The following is a 20,431-nucleotide window of genomic DNA, read 5'->3' as shown; positions in this document are numbered from 1 at the left end:
CGTTTCCTCGCCCTGGCCGGCACTGCAGGCCCCCGCACCGCCAGGCTCCCCCACGCTGCTGGCCCCGATTCTGCTGGGCTTCCCCCGCTGCCAGGCAGCTCCACCCGTCGGCCTTCCTGCTTCTGCCATGCTCCCCTGCACTGCTAGCCCCAGTTCTCCCGGGCTCCCCCGCCCTGCTGGCTCAGGCTCTGCCGCCCCCCCTGCCCCGCCCTGCTGGCTCAGGCTCTGCCGCCCGCCCCCCACACTGCTGGCCCCGGCTTCTGCCAGGCTTTCCCACCTCAGCCGGGGCCGGCCGGGCTCCAGCTTGGCTTGGGGCTGCCACGGGCCTCTCACTTCCGTGTTGACAGCTTTTAGAATTTTGTCAATGTATTAGCCGCCCCGGAATATTGGCCGCACTTCCGGGTTTCCACCAAACTTTGGTCAAATTGGTGCGGCTTGTATTCGTTGAAAGTACTGTATTTCTTTAAACATTTTGGCAATAGATTCTGTGACCACCGGTAAATTCAAAGTGCATATTAGGGGGCTACCCCACGCTGCAGCCCAGCAGTGAATAAACATACCTTTTCTAACTTTAAATTTTTAGAGAGTCTTTTCTCCGTCACAGTTGAGTATGGTTATTAGACCAACTACTCATATATTGGTAAACCAATGCCAGGCACAGTCACAGGAGGTAATGGTTGTGCCTCTGGGCCTGAGCCCTGCTGAGCCTTGAGCTGCCGTCTCTGCTGCTTGGCAGTGCGGGCACAGCCCACACAAGACGGCAGAGTCCAGAGGAATCATCCCAAGCAGGCTCAGGCCACTCGGGTACTGCGCAGTCTTGCTGGACTCCCTCCGTGGGAGACACTGCACGAAACCTGGGAGGGGCTTGCAAGGGGTGCCCATGGTGGGGAAAGAGCAGAGGGGAGAGCAGGCTCCAGTGTGTCCTCATAGGGCCTGACTCTGTGCCCTTGGGCTGGGGGAGCTGTTCCAGAGGAAAGAGGGATGGAGAGAGAGAGGAAGGTTAGGCAGAAAGAGAGGGAGGGCAGGAGGAATTTTGGAAGACATGGCTGTGGCCCTGCTTGCTGCAGTTTTCCTCAATGCTTTAACAAGACCATCTGCTGTGGGAGTGAGAGACTCCAGTGGGCCCTGGGCTGCTTCAGCCTCCATGCAAGGCTATTGCAAAGGACCTGCAAAGAGTGGGCAGACCTGAACAGGAGACAGTCCAGAGCTCCCAGGCTCCTCTGGAGCTTTGGGCCATGTCCATTCACATCTGAATGGGGTCTTACGTGACCCCTTGCAGTGTCCACTTTTCTAAGGCAGAACGAGATCCCAGCACACCAGGAAAATGGTTCTGATCTGTGCTCCCTTCTAGGTGAGGTTCCTAGGAAGGCTTCTCGAGGAGTTTTGGTTGGAAGATGTTTAGACCTCTGGGAAGCTTCTGGCAGTAAGTTCTCAATTTCCCCTCATAGCGTAATCATTGACAACCTGGCAGGAACTGGGTCCAGAAAGCTTCTGTGGCTGTTGAGTCACAGGTGTGTCTGCAGGGGCACTTTCCCAGCTCCAGGGCTGGATGCTGTGTACAAACCCAGCCTCCTATCACAGTGGTGAGTAGTGTGTCCCCTGCTGACCCCACAATCTGAGCACTGCTTTTTGTGGGACCCAACCACATGAAGTGGATCTACTTTACTCTAAGGTCCTCCAAAAGGCAACACCCAAGACACTGAAGATGAGAAATCCCTGAAGGAAGCCAAACTTCTGGGTCAGATGCTGAGTGATCTGGAGAGACGCCCTGGTAAGTGCATTTCCCTCATCCCTCTCCTGAGACTCAGCAGCCGGAGGCTTTCTCTGCATGTCTGGGGATGCCGTGCCCAAACACAGCAGGAAGGGATCCATGGCAGCCTCGCTGTCCCACTGCTGCTGTCACACCCTGGAGTGCTGTTTCCCAGCCAGGCCTGGCTGCCAGCTTCTCCTCAGCCTCTGCAGGAAGGCATTTGGCATCAGCTGAGAGGGAGCCCAAACTGCCCCATGGACCATGCACAACCTTAGATTCCCTGAAATTTCTTGGTCTCCCGGCACATCCTGAGGGTCAGCTGTTTGGTGGAGGGAGGCCCTTGCCAGCCCCAATAACTTGGCCTTTCTCCTGATTCTTATCAATGTCTTTGACAAGCATTGCCTCCTGAAGATGGCACTTTCCCAACGGGGAACAAGTCCATCTGATCCAGCTGTCCCTTTTCCTTTCTCCAGAGATGGAAGGAGAGACTGTGCTGAAGAATGAGTTCCCAGAGGAAGCAGGGGCTCATTGGCAGCATCTGCTGCAGAAAGGGAGGTGATGCCAGGTACAGTCACAGGAGGTAATGGCTGTGTCTCTGGCCCTGAACCCTGCTGAGCCTTGAGCTGCCATGTCTGCTGCCTCCCTGCCAGAGATGTTGCACACGACCTGCACAGTGTGGAGAGATACCAGAGCCAGCCCAGTGCTCCCCAGGCCCCTCTGCAGCTTTGGCCATGTCCATTCACATCTGGCTCACACAGCCTTAGCTGACCTCCTTGCAGTGTCTAGTTCCCGAATGCAGAAGGGGATCGCAGCACACCATGGAAATGGTTCTGATCTGTGCTCCTTTCTAGGTTGGGATGATGTCATGGGTTATGTAGAAAAGCTGGGGAATGACAAGTTGAAGATTCTAGAGCATGGTGGTGGCAAGTTCTCATTGTTGTCCTTTCTGACTGAAAAATCTGTGTCACTGTGGCAAGAGCTCCCTCCTGTGATGTTTCCCTTTACATAATCTCAGGGTGGAGGGATTCTGGAAACCTTGCCCTGCTCCCTTCATGAGCCCCAGGTGGTACCACAGGATTGCAGTCAGTGGGAAGAAGGAGCATTTAGCTGAAATCTTCTTCCCATGTGCAATGCCCGTGTCTCCTTCCATATGCTCTGTGCAGCCACACAGAAGAGAAGAGTGGGAAGAGAAGGGGCCAGGGCTGTGCCTTGGGGCTCTGCCTTGCACGCCTCCTTTCTGGCCCCGGACAGCCTGAGCAGCTACCGCTGTCACTGCCAAGCCCTGGCCCTGGCCCTGGCCGGGGCTGGGTTCTGAAGCTGCTGGCAGCTCCAGGGTGTCCTTTCTCCTCTGACTGCCCCAAAATGGGCTGCTTCCATCCTAGTGTGGGGCCACTGCAGGCACATGCTCCCTCTGCCCCTGCTCCTGAGTGAAAGGCAGAGCTGGGGAATGCCTTGGGGCACTCACTGCACTCACTGCCACTGCAGCCTGAAGGACAAATGGAACTACTCTCCATTAAGGTCCTCCTGGATTGAAGAACCAAGACACAGAAGACCAGAAAACGCTGGAGGCATCCAAACATCTGGACCAGATGCTGAGTGATCTGGAGAGACGCCGTGGTGGGTGCATTTCCCTCATCCCTCTCCTGAGACTCAGCAGCTGGGGGCTTGCTCTGCACATCTGGACACGCTGTGGCCAGCACAGCAGGAAGGGATCCATGGCAGCGTCGCTGCCCTGCTGCTGCTGTCACACCCTGCAGGGCTGTTTCCCAGCCTGGCCTGGCTGCAACTTCTCCCCAGCACTGTAGGAAGGCATTTGGCAACAGCTGACAGGGGGCCTAAACTGCCCATGGGCCATGCATGCCCTGAGATCCCCTGAAATTTCCCAGTCTTGGGGAAGATCAGGAGAGGTGGTGGTTTTGGACAAGGGAGCTGTGTCACAGACCCAAGAGCCTGGACTCCTTGTCTTTGACACATCCTGACTCCTGACAAGGTCGCTTCCCTGATATGTAATGCTTCCATCTGATGCAACTGTACCTCTTCCTTTCTCAAGGGATGGACAGAGAGGCTTTATGGAAGGCAGCATTTCCTGAAGGAAGGGACACAATACCACACATAGGCACAGGCACAGGAGGTAATTGCTGTGCCAGGCTCAGCCCTTGGCAGGACTGTGTGGCAGCATCTCTTCCCCCAGGTCCTACCCTTGCACGGCCCGGCAGCAGTCAAAGCTGGAGGCACCTCAGCTTTAAGGCCTCTGGAGCTCATTCCCAGCCCCTGGGAAATGGGACTGGTGCACCAAGGTCCCTCCCGCTGCAGCTGCTGCCAGAGCTGCCCTCAGTGCCCAGAGGCCCAAGGCACAGGAGCAGCCCCAACCAGGAGCTCTGCTGTGAGCCCAGGGCCACAGCCAGCCCTGGCTCTCGACTGGGCAGGGGCTGCACAGGGTCCTGACAGGGCCTGACTCTGTTCCCTTGGGCTGGGGGAGCTGTCACAGGGCAGGGGAGAGTTGGGGCTGGCAGTGGCTGCTCAGGGATGGGTTTGGGCTCAGGTCCCTGGAAGGAGTGACTGCCCAATCAGCTGCGCTGTCCCCAGGCTCTCTTCCCTGCCGTCTGGGCTTGGGTGGGTAGCACAGCCGGTGCCAAAGGGTGCCCAGGTCCCTGCAGGCTCCAGCTCTGGGGGAAACAGAGAATGTCCTGGCTGTATCCAGCGAGCTGCCAGCTTAGCAGTGGAGCACAGCACAAACTCACGCTCCTCATTATTCCCACAGATGCAGCCTCAACACATGTTCCCGATTCTCAGAAGGATATTGGAAGCGGTTTCTGTCAGGGAGCATACTGCTGGCAAGAGTTCATATTAGGCATCGTTTTTTGGGGGCTTGTCTTCATTTCATGCTATGTTGGAATCTGGTATTGGTGCAAGAGAAATCGGTGAGTGTTTTGTTGCTCTCCCCCCTCAAACAGCTTCATTTGATGGCTGCTTGTAGACAGGAAACATTCCCAGTGAGGCTGCTGTGGAGTTGTGGATGGTCAGGGGTAGTCCACATAACTCAGCTGAGGGTTTCTGCTGCTGCCCAGTGCTTTAATTGGCCTCTTAATTGCTGGGCCTTGTCCTGGGGAACCCACTGGAGCTGCAACCAGTGCTGGCTCCCACTGAGGCTGCGTGCCCAAGAGCAGCCCCAGGAGCAGCACACAGAGGCAAAGCAAGGTGGGGAGGAGAAAGAGCAGGGACCACATTGCCCTTGAAAGGCAGAAGTGCTCTGGGGCCCGCTCCTGGCCAGGGACCCTGCCCAGAGCCATCCCCTGCTTGCCGGGGCCTTGAGGGACAGCTGTCCAACTGGGCCAAGGTGTACCAGCAGCTCCACCCGTGCAGGGAAGCCTTGTCAGCTCTGGGCCCTGCTGTGCAGGAGGGTCCCTGTGTGCCACCGGCAGCTGGGGCCTCAGGACACTCCTCTCTCCACAGGAACACCCCCTCCAGCCTCCCGACACCGGTCAAAGCCACCCATTGGAGACACCTTTACCGGTCATCAACCATCCCCAAGCCAGTGTCCTTCGTCCCTGTCAAAGCTGCCTTACCAATTTGTTGCCCTGGACATGTCACCACCACCCAGAACAGGACCCTCTGTCCCTAGAGGTGCCGGTTCTGCTGTCTGGCCAGGACTGAAGGTGGCCCTGTCCTGCCTGGAAACAGGCTTGAGTCCAGCAACACCTTTGGGCTTCAGCTCTGGTGTCTGGCTGGTACCACCAGCACTGGAAGAGCTCCTTGTCTGGAAACAGCCAGGGCTGGGCAGGCAGCAGTTGAACATGGGCACCATGTTTTCTTTCATTTTCATTTCTAGAAATGGGATCATTTTAGAAATATTAGATTTTTTTTTTTTTTGGTAGAAAGAAATCCCCAAATATTTATTGCCCTTTTCCACGATCATTTACGTTTTTTCAAAGTAGTTTTTTAATTCTAGATAATATTTACACTTCTAGAATAAAAAATAAAATTGCATGTAATTGGTGGTCTTTAGTCTAGGAAGAACTAAGACACCTAGCCTACTGCAGAGGCTTTTTTCCCACTGGAGAGTTGGACCTAGTCACAACCAAATTGCGTAAAACCTTTTCCCAGCTATATTCTCGGATTTCTGACAAGCTCATCTCTCAGCCTTCAGAGGTAAACTTTGAAGGCAAAGAGTGGGAATCTCTTGAAGTCACTGTCTTTGCTTCTGAAAGAACTCCCTCAGTTCTACAGGAGGGGTTTCTCTCAGCTTCCTGCTACCCCCAGACTCACGTCCCAACCTGCTGGGCTTTGTTGAGTGGCACAGCCTGTGCCAAGGGGTGCCAAGGTGCCTCAGGGCCCAACTCTGGGGGAAACAGAGAACATCCTGGCTGTATCCAGTGAGCTGCCAGCTCAGCAGGGGAGCACAGCACGGGCTCACGCTCCCCATTGCTCCCACAGATGCAGCTGGCACCTCAACACGTGTTCCCAATTCCCAGAAGGACATTGGAGAGGGTTTCTGTCAGGAAACACGCTGCTCGCTAGAGTTAATGGCAGGCCTGGCTATTCAATGGCACGCAGGTGATGGGGACCCCTGTAAGGCTGGCAGATGATTGGGGACCATCATGGGGCACACAGCCGACTGTGGAGTTTTCCAGTAAGACATGTGGGGTTTGGCTTCTTTGTCCGTGGTGCATGTGGCTGGGGTTCCTCATGAGGTTCTTAGGGGACTTGGGGTCCCTTCTATGGCGTACAGGTGACTGGAGACGGCTGTAAGGCTGGCGAAGGGTTGAGTTCCTCATGATTTACGTGGCGGTTTAGTGGTTGCCATCAAGGCCTGGAGAGGAGCTGAGTCCTTCCTATGGTGGGCAGGGGCTGGATTCTTTTGTGAGGCACACAGGGCTATTTTGGGCTCTCTGCTACGGTGTGCAGGGATCCCTCATGAGGTGTGCAGCAGGGTTAAAGTAGATGTGTCTCTTTAGGCTTCTCAGCACAGCAAAGGGCACTCTCGCTCGAGGTTTTGCGAAGTGGGTGCGAAGTTTCCTGCAGAGCCTTGGGCCCGGCGTGCGGGCCCAGAGGGCGGGCGGAGCGCATCCCTTGCGGGCCGAGCGGGGCCTCTGGAGCCGCCGCGCCCTGGTCGGGCCGGGTCCCGCGGCCGGGCCGGGCCGGCTCAGAGCCCCGGTGGGGAAGGGCTGCAGCTCCGGGCTCCGATGGGGCTGCCGAGCCGCGCCGGAGGCACAACAAGGACCTCGCTACGCCCTGGCCCTGTGCTGCAGCCAAAGACAGATTTACCACCATGACCGTTCCTGGGGCACAGGAGGCACCGGGCTTACAACTGAGGCGGTGGCTTCTCACACTGGGGACCTCCATGCAATGCCCAGTTGCCCGAAGCAGATATGGAATGCAGCACACCATGAAAACTTCTTTGATCTGTGCTCCTGTCTAGACTGGGATCCAGATATGGATTGACTGGAAGTCCTGGGAGGTCCCAGTGGGAAGATCATGGTGCATGCTGGAGGCAACTTCTAAATGTCCCTTTCCTGACAGAATAATCCCTGATTATTAATCCTGCCCAGAGGCAAAGCCATGTGGGGAGGAGAAAGAGCAGGGACCACATTGCCCTTGAAAGGCAGACGCACTCTGGGGCCCGCTCCTGGCCAGGGACCCTGCCCAGAGCCATCCCCTGCTTGCTGGGGCCTTAAGGGGCAGCTGTCCAACTGGGACAAGGTGTGCCCAGCAGCTCCAGCCGTGCAGGGAAGCCTTGTCAGCTCTGGGCCCTGCTGTGCAGGAGGATCCCTGTGTGCCACCGGCAGCTGGGGCCTCAGCCACTCCTCTCTCCACAGGTGCTCCTGTGCAGATTCAGAAGAGCAGACCAAGAGCTCAGGCAGTGAGAATTTGACTCATTCCAGTTCTTCACATCTGTCCTCATCTGCCCTGGCATGCCTACACCCCCGTCTTGAGCACATAGCATCACCCACACGTCCAAAACGCGAATCTCTGCCTCCGAACCCCCTGGCCCTTCTCCCCAGCCCGGAGTGAAGTTGGGCAGCCCCTGTCCTCCAGGGCAGACCCATATGTTATGTTCCAATACAGAGATTGAGTTGTCAAAGCTGTCTCCAGGTGGTACCATCAGCAAAGCCCATATGGCAGCAGTAGCACTGGAGCACTGGCTGAGCTCCATGTCCAGGAGTGGCCATGGATGCCCACGGTGCAGGAAGGCACACTCGACCATGCTGCTGCACTCGACACTGCAGCACCCTCCCCTCACACACACACTCTCTGGGAAGCACTGGACTTTGGTGTGCACAACCCAGTAGCTGCATGGGCCCATGTGTGCCCACCTGTGCCCTCATCTGTTGCAATGTGCCTGAGCATGGCCGAGTGCTCCTGTGCGGACAGCAGTGTGCAAGATTGTGATTGAGTACGCCAAGTGCACCTGATTGTGCCCGAGTGTTCCTGAATGTGTGTGAGTTTTGTCGAATGTGTCCGAGTGTATTTGAGTCTGTCCGAATGTTCCCCAGTGTGCCAGATTTTGCCTCAGCATGCTGGAGTGTATCTGAGTGTGTCAGATTTCACCCAAGTGCGTCTGAGTGTTTTCGAATGTGTCGGAGTTTTCCTGAATGAGTGTGAGTGTTGTTGATTGTGCCCGAGTGTATTTGAGTGTTGTCGATTGTGCCCGAATGTGTACAGGAGTTCCTGAGTGTGTGTGAGTATTGTGGAGTGTGTCGGAGGGTATTTGATTCTGCCCAAGGGTGTGCAACTGTGCCCGAGGGTGCCTGAGTTTGGTCGAGGGTGTGAGAATGTGACTGATTTCTCCTGAATGTTCTTGAATGTGTGTGAGTATTGTCGAGTGTGCCCGAGAGTATTTGAGTGTACCAGAGTCTGTGCGAGGGTGCCCCAGTGTTCCCCAGTGAGCCTGAGTGCTCCTCAGTATGCCTGAGAGTATCTCTGAGTATGTCTGATTCCGCCCGAGTTTGTCTGAGTGTCTTCGAAGGTGTTCGAGTTTGCCCGAGTGTTCCCTGGGGTGTGGGAGTGCTCCTCAGTATGCTTGAGTGTATCTGAGTGTGTCTGATTACACCCGATTGCGTCTGACAGCATTTGAAAGTGTCTTTTTTTCAGTCCTAAATTATCCTTTTCGGTCCCAAAGTTCCCATCTGGGCACCCAAATTTCACATTTTAGCCCCAAATTCTCCTTTTTTAGTCCCAAATTTTCCTTTTTGAACCCAAACTTTCCATCTGGACACCAAATTCTTCCTTTCTGGTCCCAAATTCTCCTTTTTTTGTCTAAAATTTCTTTTTTTTTGTCCCAAATTTCCTCATTTTTATGTCAAAATTTTCCTTTTTTTGGACCCAAATTTCCCTTTTTGATCTCAAATTCTCCTTTTTTATTCCCAACTTCTCCCTTCCAGGACCCAAATTCCCATTTTTAGGCCAAAATTCTCCTTGTTTTAGTCCCGAATTCCCCTTTTTAGACTCAAATTTCCCATTTCTAGGCCCAAATTTTTCCATGTTTGGGTCAAAATTCTCTTTTTTCACTCCTAAATTTTCCTTTTCAGTCCCAAACTTTCCATCTAGGCACCCAAATCACAATTTTGCGCCCTAAATTCTCCTTTTTAAATCCAAAATTTCTCTTTTCCAACCCCAACTTTCAATCTGGATGCCTAATTCTTCCATTTTCAGTCCCAAATTTTCCCTTCCTGCACCCAAATTCTCCTCTTTTGGTCCTAGTTTTCTCTTTTTTATCCCCAAATTTCCTATTTTAGGTCAAAATGCTCCTTTTTTTGGACCCAAATTTCCCTTTTCGAACCCGAATTTCCTATCTGGGCACCCAAATTCCCCATTTTTTGCCCTAAATTTCCCCCCAAAATTTCCCCATTTTTAGCCCCAAATTTTGTCTATTTTTGACGCAAATTTCTCTTCTTTGGATCCACACTCACCTCTTTCATCACAAATTTACCTTTTCATTCTCAAATTCTACTTTCTGGACCCAAATTCCAAATTTCCCTCTAAATTTCCCCAAAATTCCCAACCTTTACCCAAAAAATCTTCCCAAAATTCCCAAATTTCACCCCAAAATTCCCCATTTCCACTCCAAAACCCCCCAAAATCCCAATCTTCCCATTTTTCCTAAAATCCCGAATTTTCACCCAAATTTTCTCCAACAATCCACACTTTCCCTCCAAAATCCTCAAGAAATTCCCAATTTTCCCCAAAATTCCCATTTTTCCAAACAAAATTTCCATCTTCCCCAAAGAATCTCAATTTTCACCCCAGAATTCCCCATTTTCACTCCAAAATCCCCAAAAAATCCCCATCTTTCCCCAATTTTCCCCAACATTCCCAATTTTCCACCTCAATTTCACTAAAATTCCTACTTTCCACCCAAAGCACCACAAAATTCCCAATTTTCACTCCAAAATTCCCAATTTCCACTCCAAAACTCCCAAAAAATTCCCAATCTTTTCAAAACTTCCCCCAAAATCCCCTATTTTTCCCCAAATTTTTCCCCAACAATCCACACTTTCCACTAAAAATACTCAAAGAATTCCGAATTTGTCCTAAAATTCCCATTTTTCCAAACAAAATTCCCACCTTCCCCAAAGAATCTAAATTTTCACCCCAATACTCCCCATTTCTCTCACAAACCCCTAAAAATCCTAATCTTTCCCCAGTTTTTCCCCATATTCCCAATTTCCCCCCTAAATTTACCCCAAAATCCCAACTTTCTGCCCAAAAGCTCCCCAAAATTCCTATTTTCACCCCCAAATCTCCCATTTCCCATTCAAACCCCCAAAAATCCCAATTTTTTCCAAAATTTCCCTCAAAATCTCCAATTTTCCCTCAAATTTTCTCCAACAATCCACACTTCCCCAAAAAATCCTAAAAAAAATTCCCAATTTTGCCCAAAATTCCCATTTTTCCAAACAAAATTCCCACCTTCCCCAAAGAATCTCAATTTTCACCACAGTGCACCCCATTTCTCCCACAAACCCCTAAAAAATCCCAATCTTTCCCCAATTTTTCCCCAAATTCCAAATTTTTCCCCTAAATTTTGCCCAGAAATCCAAACTTGCCACCCAAAAGTTCCCCAAAATTGCTATCCTCACCCAAAAATCCCCATTTCCCCTCCAAAACCCCCAAAAATCTCAATCTTTCCAAACTTTTTCCCCAAACTCCCCATTTGCCCCCAAATTTTCTCCAACAATACACACTTTCCCCAAAAAATCCTCCAAAAATTTCCAATTTTACCCAAAATTCCCATTTTTCCAAACAAAATTTCCATCTTCCCCCGCAAAAAATCTCAATTTTCATCCCAAAATTCTGGTTCCCGAATGTGTAGGCAGTTCCCGAGTGTGTGTGAGTATTGTGGAGTGTGTCGGAGGGTATTTGATTCTGCCCAAGGGTGTGCAACTGTGCCCGAGCGTGCCTGAGTTTGGTCGAGAGTGTGAGAATGTAACTGATTTCTCCTGAATGTTCTTGAATGTGTGTGAGTATTGTCGAGTGTGCCCGAGAGTATTTGAGTGTACCAGAGTCTGTGCGAGGGTGCCCCAGTGTTCCCCAGTGTGCCTGAGTGCTCCTCAGTATGCCTGAGACTATCTGAGTATGTCCAATTCTGCCCGAGTTTGTCTGAGTGTCTTCGAAGGTGTTCGCATTTACCCGAGTGTTCCCTGGGGTGTGGGAGTGCCCCCTCAGTATGCTTGAGTGTATCTGAGTGTGTCTGATTACATCCGATTGTGTCTGAGAGCGTTCGAATGTGCCTGAGTGTTCCTGAATGTGTGTGAGTGTTGTTGAGGTTTCCCGAGTGTATTTGAGTGTTCCCAAGTTTGTGCGAGTTTGCCAGAGATTTCCTGTTAGGTGGCGTGTGCCCGAGTGTGTCTCTGTAATCTGGACAAGACGATTTCCTTCTGGTAGAGCGAAAACGCACCAGGACAAAAGAGGTAAAGGAGAACCCGCGGAGCAAGAGGCTTGTTTGGGCAGCGTACTGGCACCCCAGCATCGTGCTTAGCTGCTTCATTCTTTGCCCATCATATCCTGCTGCGTTTTCAATATGTCAGAGGTGAATGGTCTTCTCAAATACACTCGGACACACTCAAGAACACTCACACACATTCGGGAACACTCGGGCGCATTCACACACACTCAGACGCACGCGGGTGAAACCAGACACACTCAGATACACTCAAGCATCCTGAAGAGCACTCCGACACACTAGGGAGCACTCGCGCAAGATCGGACACATTCGAAGAAACGCAGACAAACTCGGGGAGCGTCAGAGACACTCGGTCACACTCGTCCAAACTCAGTCAGTCTCAGGAAAACTTGCACAAACTTGGGAACACTCCAATACACTCGGGAACGCTCAACAGAACTCACACACATTCGGGAAGACTTGGGAATATTTGAACACACTCAGACGCACTCGGGCGAAAACAGACACACTCAGATACTCTCAAGCATCCTGAGGAGCACTTGGACGCAGTAGGAAGCACTCGGGCACACTCGGACACACTTGAAGATGCTCAGACAAACTCGGGCAGAGTCAGACACATTCGATCGCACTCCACCAAATTCAGACAATGTTGGGCAAACTCACACGAACTTGGGAACACTCAAATACACTCGCGCACATTTGTACCAACTCGGGTGCTCTCGGACATACTCGCACACACTGGGGCATCATCAAATTCTGCAAGAACTTCCCATAACACTCACATAAATCCGGCAGCACTCGGGCAGACTCATAAAAGCTCGGGCACAGTCTGAAACTCTCAGCTGCACTCGACAATACTCACACACATTCGGAAACACTCGAACGCATTCACACACACTCTGACACACTCGGGTGAAATCAGATATTCTCAGATACACTCAAGCATACTGTGGCTCACTCAGGCACACTGGCGAACTCTTACTGACTCAAATACACTAGGGCACCCTCGACAACATTTACACACATTCAAGAAATTTCGGGCACACTCGCACACAGTTGGCAAACTCAGGTACACTTGGCAACACTCGACAACACTCACACATATTCAGGAACACTCAGGCACAATCAGGCACACTTGGCATGCTCAGTCAAAATCGTGCGCACTCGTGCCTACATAGGCACACTCGGCCATGCTGCTGCACCCGACACTGCAGCCCCCTCTCCCGAATATCTCCCCAGAACTGCCGCATAATGCCTTCAAAACTTCCCCAAATTATCCTATGAAGTGCCCCATATTCCCCAAAAATTCCCACAAGAATCGCCCCAAAATCCCCTCAGAATTTCCAAAAATTTTTAAAAAAATTTCTCACAGAAATTCCCACAAAATCACCCCAAAATTCCAACAAGATTCCCCAAGACCACAACAATATTCGCTGAAAATTCTCTCACAATTTCCCCCAAAATCACCCAAAACCACAACAAAATTCCCTCAAAATTGGCACAAAATCCCCTCCAAATTTTCACAAAATCTCCACAAATTCCCAACATAATCCCAAAAAAATTCTTTTAAAAATTTGCAAAAAAATCACCCAAAATTTCCCCTCAAAATGGCCCCAAAATCCCCTCAGATTTTCCACAAAATTGACCGAAAATTCCCACAAATCTTCCCCAAAATCACCACAAAATTCCCACAAAATTGCCCCAGGTTCCTCTCAGAATTTCCACAAAATCTCCACAAAATTACCCACAGAACTGCCTCCAAATCCCCTTCATTTCCCACCAAATTTCCCACAAAAACCGCTCAGAATCTACTCAGAATTTCCACAAAAATTCCACCAAATTCCCCACAAAATCCATGAAAATTCCCACAAAATTTCCCATAAAATCAACCGAAACTTCCCTAAGAATTCCCACAAAATACCTGAAAAATTCACCAAGAACGGCCCCAAAATCCCCCCTTTCCCTAAAAATCCTACAAAATCATCCTGAAGATCCCAAAAAAATTCTGCCAATGTCGCTACAAAACCCCAACAAAATTCCCACAAAAACTCCCACAAAATGGCACCAAATCCTCTCAAAATTTCCACAAATTAAAAAAAAATTATCACAAAAATTCCCACAAAATCGCCCCTAAGTTCCCACAAAATTCCAAAGACCACAACAATATTAGCTGAAAATTCCCACAAAAATTTTCCCAAAAATGACCCCAAACTTCCCTAAAATTCTCACAAAATCACCCTAAACTTCTCTCTCAATTTCCACAAAATTTCCACAAAATCCCCACAAAATTCCCCGCTGAACTGCAAAGAAATCCCAATAAATTCTCCAGAAATTTCCCCAAAATTCCCACAAAGTTACACAAAAATTTTCTTCAAATTCACACAAAATTGCCCCAAAACCCCCTCTGAATTTCCACAAAATCACCTCGAAATTCCCCAAAAAATTCCCACAAATCACCCCAAAATTCCCTCCAAATTTTCACAAAATCTCCACAAAAATCTCCACAAATTCCACAAAATCCCCAAAAAATCCCCATAAATTCTTAAAAAGATTTGCAAAAAATCACCCAAAAATTCCCACAAAATGGTCCCAAAATCCCCTCAGTTTTTCCACAAAATCGACTGAAAATTCCTACCAAAAAAAAAAAAAATTCACCTCAAAATTCCCCGAGATTCCCCTCACAATTTCCACAAAATCACCACAAAATTACCCACAGAACGGCCCCCAAATCCTCTGCATTTTCCACAAAAATTCTCGCAAAATCCCCTCAGAATCTACTCAGAATTCCCACAAAAATTCCATCAAATTCTTCACAAAATCCACCAAAAATTCCCACAAAATTTCCCACAAAATCAGCCCAAACTTCCCTAAGAATTTCCACAAAATCCCCCAAAATTCCCCAAGAACTGCCCCAAAATCCCCACCAATCTCTAAAAATTCTCACAAAATCACCCCAAGATTCCCACAAAATTACCCACAAAATGGCCCCAAAATCCCCTCAGACTTTCCACGAAATCCCTTAAAATTCCCACAAAAATTCCCACAAAATTCCCCCAGAATCCCCTCCAAATTTCCACAAAATCTCCAGGAAGGGAGAATTTGGGAATTAAAAAGAAGAATTTGAGATCAGAAAGGGAAATTTGGGTCTAAAAAAGGAGAATTTTGACTTAAAATTGGGATTTTGGGAATAAAGAAGGGACATTTTGGACAGAAAAAGGAGAAATTGGAAGCAAAAATTGGGAGTTGGGGTCCAAAAAGAGAAATTTGTGTCCAAAAATACATAATTTGGGGCTTAAAAAGGGGAAATTTGGGTTAAAAGGAGAATTTTGGGGCAACAAAAGGGCACTTTGGGTTCCCAGATGGGAAATTCGGGTCTGAAAAAGGGAAATTTGGGGACCAAAAAGGGAGAATTTAGAGCTAAAAATAGGAAATTTGGGGATAAGAATGAGAAATTTGGGACCAACAAAGGAGAACTTTGACCTAAAAATGCGAAATTCAGGGATAATAAAGTGAAATTTGGGATCAAAAAAGGAGCATTTGGGTCAAGGAAGGGAGAATTTGGGACTAAAAATGGAAGAATTTGGCACCCAGATGGAAAGTTTGGGTTCAAAAAGGGAAATTGGGGACTAAAAAAAGGAGAATCTGGGGCAAAAATGTGAAATTTGAGTGCCTAGATGGGAAATTTGGGACTGAAAAGGAAAATTTAGGACTGAAAAAAAGAGAATTTTGACCTGAAAATGGGAAATTTGGGGCTGAAAATGGGAAAACTGAGTCCAAAAAGGGGAGTTTGGGGATAAAAAAGGAGATTTTTTTGGCCCCAAAAAGGAGAAAATGGACCAAAAATGGGAATTTGGGTCCTGGAAGGGAGAATTTGGGAATAAAAAAGGAGAATTTGAGCTCAAAAAGGGAAATTTGGGTCCCAACCAGGTACTGCAGCCCCTGCACTCCCCTCAGGTCGTGCGGACCTCTGCTGGACACAGCCCAGTACTGCAGCCCCCAACCCCCTGGGCTGTGCTTTCCCCTCATTGACACAAAACTGGGTGGTGCCCTCAGCTCCAGGGTAACGCTGCCCCCTGCTGGACACAAACTGTTACTGTGTGCCCATTCTCCACGCGATGCTGCCCCCTTTTATGAGTTAACCCAATACTGCCCCACCCGGCCCCACCCCCCACTCCCTGGGCAGAGCTGCTGTCTGGTGGACACAACCCAGCACTGCAACCCACCCACCACCTGGATAGTTCTGCCCCCTCTGTAATACAACCCTGTATTACAGACCCCACTCCCGCAAGCTCTGTTGCCCCTGATGGACACAACCCAGTACTGGACCGCATACCTTGGGCAGTGCTGCTCCCTGGTGGACATAAACAGGTACTGCAGTCCCCCACCCCTCGGGCAGTGCTGCCCCTGGTGGACACAACCCATTACTGCGTGCCCCCCCGCCCTTTCCCCCGGCAGTGCTATCGTGTCCTGGACAGAATCCGGTATTGTGTCCAACAAACTCTCCTGGGTAGTGCTGCACCCTGGTTGAAGCAACTCACTACTGGACTCCCGCAGCTTGGGTAGTGCTGCACCCTGGTTGAAGCAACTCACTACTGGACTCCCGCAGCTTGGGCAGTGCTGCTCCATGGTGGACACAACTCACCTCTGCACCCCCAGCCCACGGGTAGTGCTGTCCCATGGGCAGCTTGGGGGTGCAGTGATGATCTTAAAGGAAATGGCACACAAGTGAACTCTTGCCATGGTGACATTACCTATGCTGTCAGGAAAGGTTCATTGAGAACTTGCCTCCAGCATTCTCCAAGAATTTCAAGCCATATTCCAGCAGGGTTTCCAGATAATCCATGTCGCGATCCCAATCTAGAAGGGAGCACAGATCAGAAGAATTTCCATGGTGTGCTGGGATCCCCTCCTGCCTTAGGGAGCTGGGCACTTCAGGGGGGTCGGGTAAGGCTGCGGGGCTTAGATGTGAATGGGCATGACCAAAGCTGCAGAGGGGCATGGGGAGCTTTGAGCTGCCTCCGGGCCACTCTCCACCCACTTTGAAGACCCTGTGCAACAGCTGTGGAGAGGATACTGAGGCAGCCCAGGGTCCACTGAGTGTTCTCTCTCTTCCACAGAGGAATCACTCCCTAAATCCCTGGGGGAAAAGCTGCAGTAGACAGTGCCACAGCCATGCCTCTCTCCTTCCTGCCTTCCCTCCCTCCTACACAACTTTCCTTTTCTCTCCCCTTTCCTCTTTTTCCATGGACTGCTCCACCAGCCCAAGGGGACAGAGTCAGGCCCTGCCAGGACACACTGGAGCCCTGCTCTCTCCCTCTGCTCTTTCCCCAACGTGGGTACCCCTGGCAGCCCCTCCCACATTTTGGGGCGGTGTCTCCCACACAGGGACCCCAGCGGGACTGCTCAGTACCCGAGTGACCTGAGCCTGCTCGGGATAATTCCTTTGGACTCTGCCCGTTTTGTCTGGGCTGTGCCCGCACTGCCAAGCAGCAGAGATGGCAGCTCAAGACTCAGCAGGGCTCAGGCCCAGAGGCACAGCAATTACCTCCTGTGACTGTGCCTGGCATGGCCTCGCTTCCTGCAATGGAGACTCCGGGAAATGCCGCCTTCAGCACCGCCTCTCCATCCACATCTGGAGGAAGGAAAAGGGACAGCTGGATGTGATGGAACCATTCCTCACTGGGGAGGTGGCACTTTTTAAGAGGCAACACTTATGAAAGACATTGATAAGGATCAGGAACACGCCCAGGGTCTTCAGGCTGGCCAGAGCACTCCCTCCTCCAAAATGCCACCCCTCCTGATCGACCTCGAGTCTGGGAAATTGCAGGGATCTCAGGGTGTTCATGGCTCGTGGGGCAGCCTAGGCTCCCAGTTGATGCCCAAGGCCTTCCTGCCAGACCAGGATGAGGAGAAGCTGCAGCCAGGCCAGGTTGGGAAACAGCCCTGCAGGCTATGACAGCAGGACCGGGACCGCGAGGCTGCCATGGATCCCTGCACGCTGTGCCAGGCACAGTGTGTCCAGATATGCAGATCAAGCCCCCGGCTGCTGAGTCTCAGGAGAGGGCTGAGGGAAATGCACTCACCTTGTTTTCCCTGCAGCATTTCCTTCAGCATTTGCCACGTGGTTACAGGTGATTCCGGGGATTTCTTGCCTTTCCGCCTCTCCTCCGTGTTTTCCGGTGCTCATCTTCTCCCCACCCTGTGCGTCAATGGTGTAACTGAGTTGGGGCCGTCCCCCTCCGTGGGGAAACCCCTCCCTGATGCGAACCCCATCCACCCCCCTCCTCCGGTAGCTCCGTCCCCATCGCCCAGCCCACCTCCGCTCCTGGTGTCGTGGGAACCGGAGGTGACCCGGGCCAGGACCGGAATGAAGCCACCTTGGCCTCCCCTGTCAACCACAGTCCGGTAGCTTCGGTCTGACCAAAAAGTCTCGCCCTGCGAGCAAGTGCTCCACATCTCCAGATGAGAGTAGCAGCTCCTCGGACTCGGATTCCCACCCCAAGTCCGGGGACTGCTGGGCTAAGACCCAAAGGGATGCCAACCGAGAGGGAGACTGGGAACGGGCAAGCAATATCACAGTCTTCCCGGTTATCCATAGAAAGGGGAAAAGGTCATTAGCATATGCGTCATGGGAGCCTCTGCCCTATGGTGTGGGAATACAGCTAGAGAGCAGAACTGCTAGTACTGCTCAGCTGGTCACTACCGATGTAGATCTGTTAGCCATAGTAGGCCACAAGCCTTGGCAGGAGTGAGTAGGCCCAAGCCTTGGCAGAAGAAAGCGGGATTTTGGAGATGGAATGCAAGGAGATAAGAAGGTGCTTGGTACAAAGTGCTTCGCCTGCAATTTCTAGGGGATTTATGAGAAATATTTTATCTACCTGGCTAGCTTAGATGAGGCCTAGATTGAGCAATGTTATCTAGTTACATGTAAGCAAAATACCTTAGTTACACGAATATTATTGGTGGGCTATTTTTAGTAACAATAGAAAAAGTATATAAACTTTGCTTTGTGAATCAGTAAATGGCTTCATGGCACCTTACAAATCATGAAGACCCTGTCCCTTCTTTTACACCGCCGTCACATGGTGCCCCGTGTGAGGACTGCAACTACCAGACGGTGGAGTCCCCAGTAGGACGAGACTCCGCTCGGAAAAGCAGGAGGGAGGATACACTCGGAGAAGCGGGAGACGCTTGGGAGAAGCGGGAGACGCTGGCCAGCGACAAGTCTTCAACCCCTCTGCAAAAGAGGTGAGCCACAGGGGCTGGTTCCCCTGAATTCTAATTTGCTACAGGGAAACATGGGACAGGCAATGTCCAGAGATGAAAGGGACATTTTCGAAATTATGCTAAAACTGTTACAACAGCATGGCAGATATCTGCCTTCAAATCAGTTAAAAACTTTATTAAAATGGACATCATTAAAGCTGCCGGGAGTTTCCCAAACCACAATCTTTACAACAGATCTGTGGGATGAAGTGGGAGTGACACTTTGGAATGCTGTAACTAAGGGTGACAAAGCGGCTGCAAATATGATTCCCTCTTGGAGGGTCGTCTTTGAAACTTTATAAGCCCAAGAAAAATCACAGGCTCAAAATAAGGGGCATGCGCCCACCCCCTCTGCTGCAGATGCTCAGAGCTCTTCGCAATTCAAAGAGACAGGAGAGACTGTTCCACCTCTCTCTGCGCAACCCACGGCACCCCCTCTTGCAGCCCCCCCTCGACCAGCCGTAAGGGTGAAAGGCTTTTCACAAGCCATTGCGGCTTTCGCTGCTGCCTACGGCCAAGAGGACAGCGAAGAAGAAAGAGAGGAGGATCCCTTTGATCCTGGGACTGTTGATCCTGATGATGAGCCAAATTTATTTCCCCCTGGCCCTCACGAAAACTGGGTTCGTTTGAAACAATAAGCATTAATACAGGGGGATCTGGACATTGCTGAAAATATTGTCGCTCTGGTTGTTTATTTGGGAACGTGAAAGCGGATAGCCCAATGGGAGCCGCTTTCTTTCCAAGAAATTAAGGAGCTCCGACGGGCAATTACTGATCTTGGCATTGGCTCTCCATTTTTTCCGAGCATTCTGGAATCTGTGCTTGCTGCCCACACAATGACCCTGCGTGATTTCAGGATGCTTGCTCGGTTGCTGCTAACACCTGCCCAATTTGCTTTATGGGAGAAAGAGTGGGAGAGAGGTGTGCAGAATTTGCTTGTTACTTATGTGGGTCATGCTAATATGGCTCTGGCAAACCTCACAATCAGACAGCTCATGGGGATGGGGCCACACACTGATCCTGCTGCCCAAGCCCGAGACTGCCTGAGGGAAGCCTTAGATGGAACCTGGGAAGCAGCTCAGCAGGCGTTCTTTAAGGTCCCTGATACCAAAAGACCCCAGAAAGCTTTTACCTCCATCACTCAGGAGGCACAAGAGCCGTACATGCATTTTGTGTACCTCCTTAAGCAAGCACTCGAATGCCAAATTGAAAATGCAGAAGCTCGTGAAATCTTACTTTTGAAACTTGCTGTTGAAAATGCTAACACAGACTGCAAAAAACTCCTTAAGTCTTTGCCAAATCAAAACCCAGCTTTAACAGAAATGATTGAGGCATGTAATCGTATTGGCACTTTAGAACATCAATATAAAACTATGGCCAAAGCTCTTGCTGCCATAAGAGGTCCCTCTGAGTCTGCAGAAGTCTGTTAAAAACTGTTTGGCTCAGAAAAAAGCACCAACTTTGTGTCCACGATATCGAAAGTGATGGCACTTTGCTAACAAATGTCATTC

General features: G+C 50.6%; 1 protein-coding gene across 4 annotated transcripts in view; it reads left to right on the top strand.

Moving 5' to 3' along the window:
• Window positions 1-2,324: 2,324 nt before the first annotated feature.
• Window positions 2,325-20,431, top strand: part of LOC117002496 — a 126,686-nt gene continuing 108,579 nt past the window's right edge. For 3 of the 4 annotated variants that reach the window (XR_004419304.2, XM_033071669.2, XM_033071668.2), the window contains exons 1-2: window positions 2,326-2,673; window positions 3,269-3,367. Coding sequence is in view for 3 of the 4 variants with exons in the window: in XM_033071669.2 (XP_032927560.1) it covers window positions 2,379-2,673; window positions 3,269-3,367 (394 nt within the window). In the remaining variant the exon portion in view is untranslated. Of the gene's footprint in view, window positions 2,674-3,268; window positions 3,368-20,431 lie in introns of all 4 variants that reach the window. The other variant, XM_033071666.2, reaches the window with a different exon arrangement.

Source organism: Catharus ustulatus, chromosome 13 (genome assembly GCF_009819885.2).
Source record: "Catharus ustulatus isolate bCatUst1 chromosome 13, bCatUst1.pri.v2, whole genome shotgun sequence".
Classification (NCBI taxonomy): Eukaryota; Metazoa; Chordata; class Aves; order Passeriformes; family Turdidae; genus Catharus; species Catharus ustulatus.
This window is presented reverse-complemented; position numbering and strand designations above follow the sequence as displayed.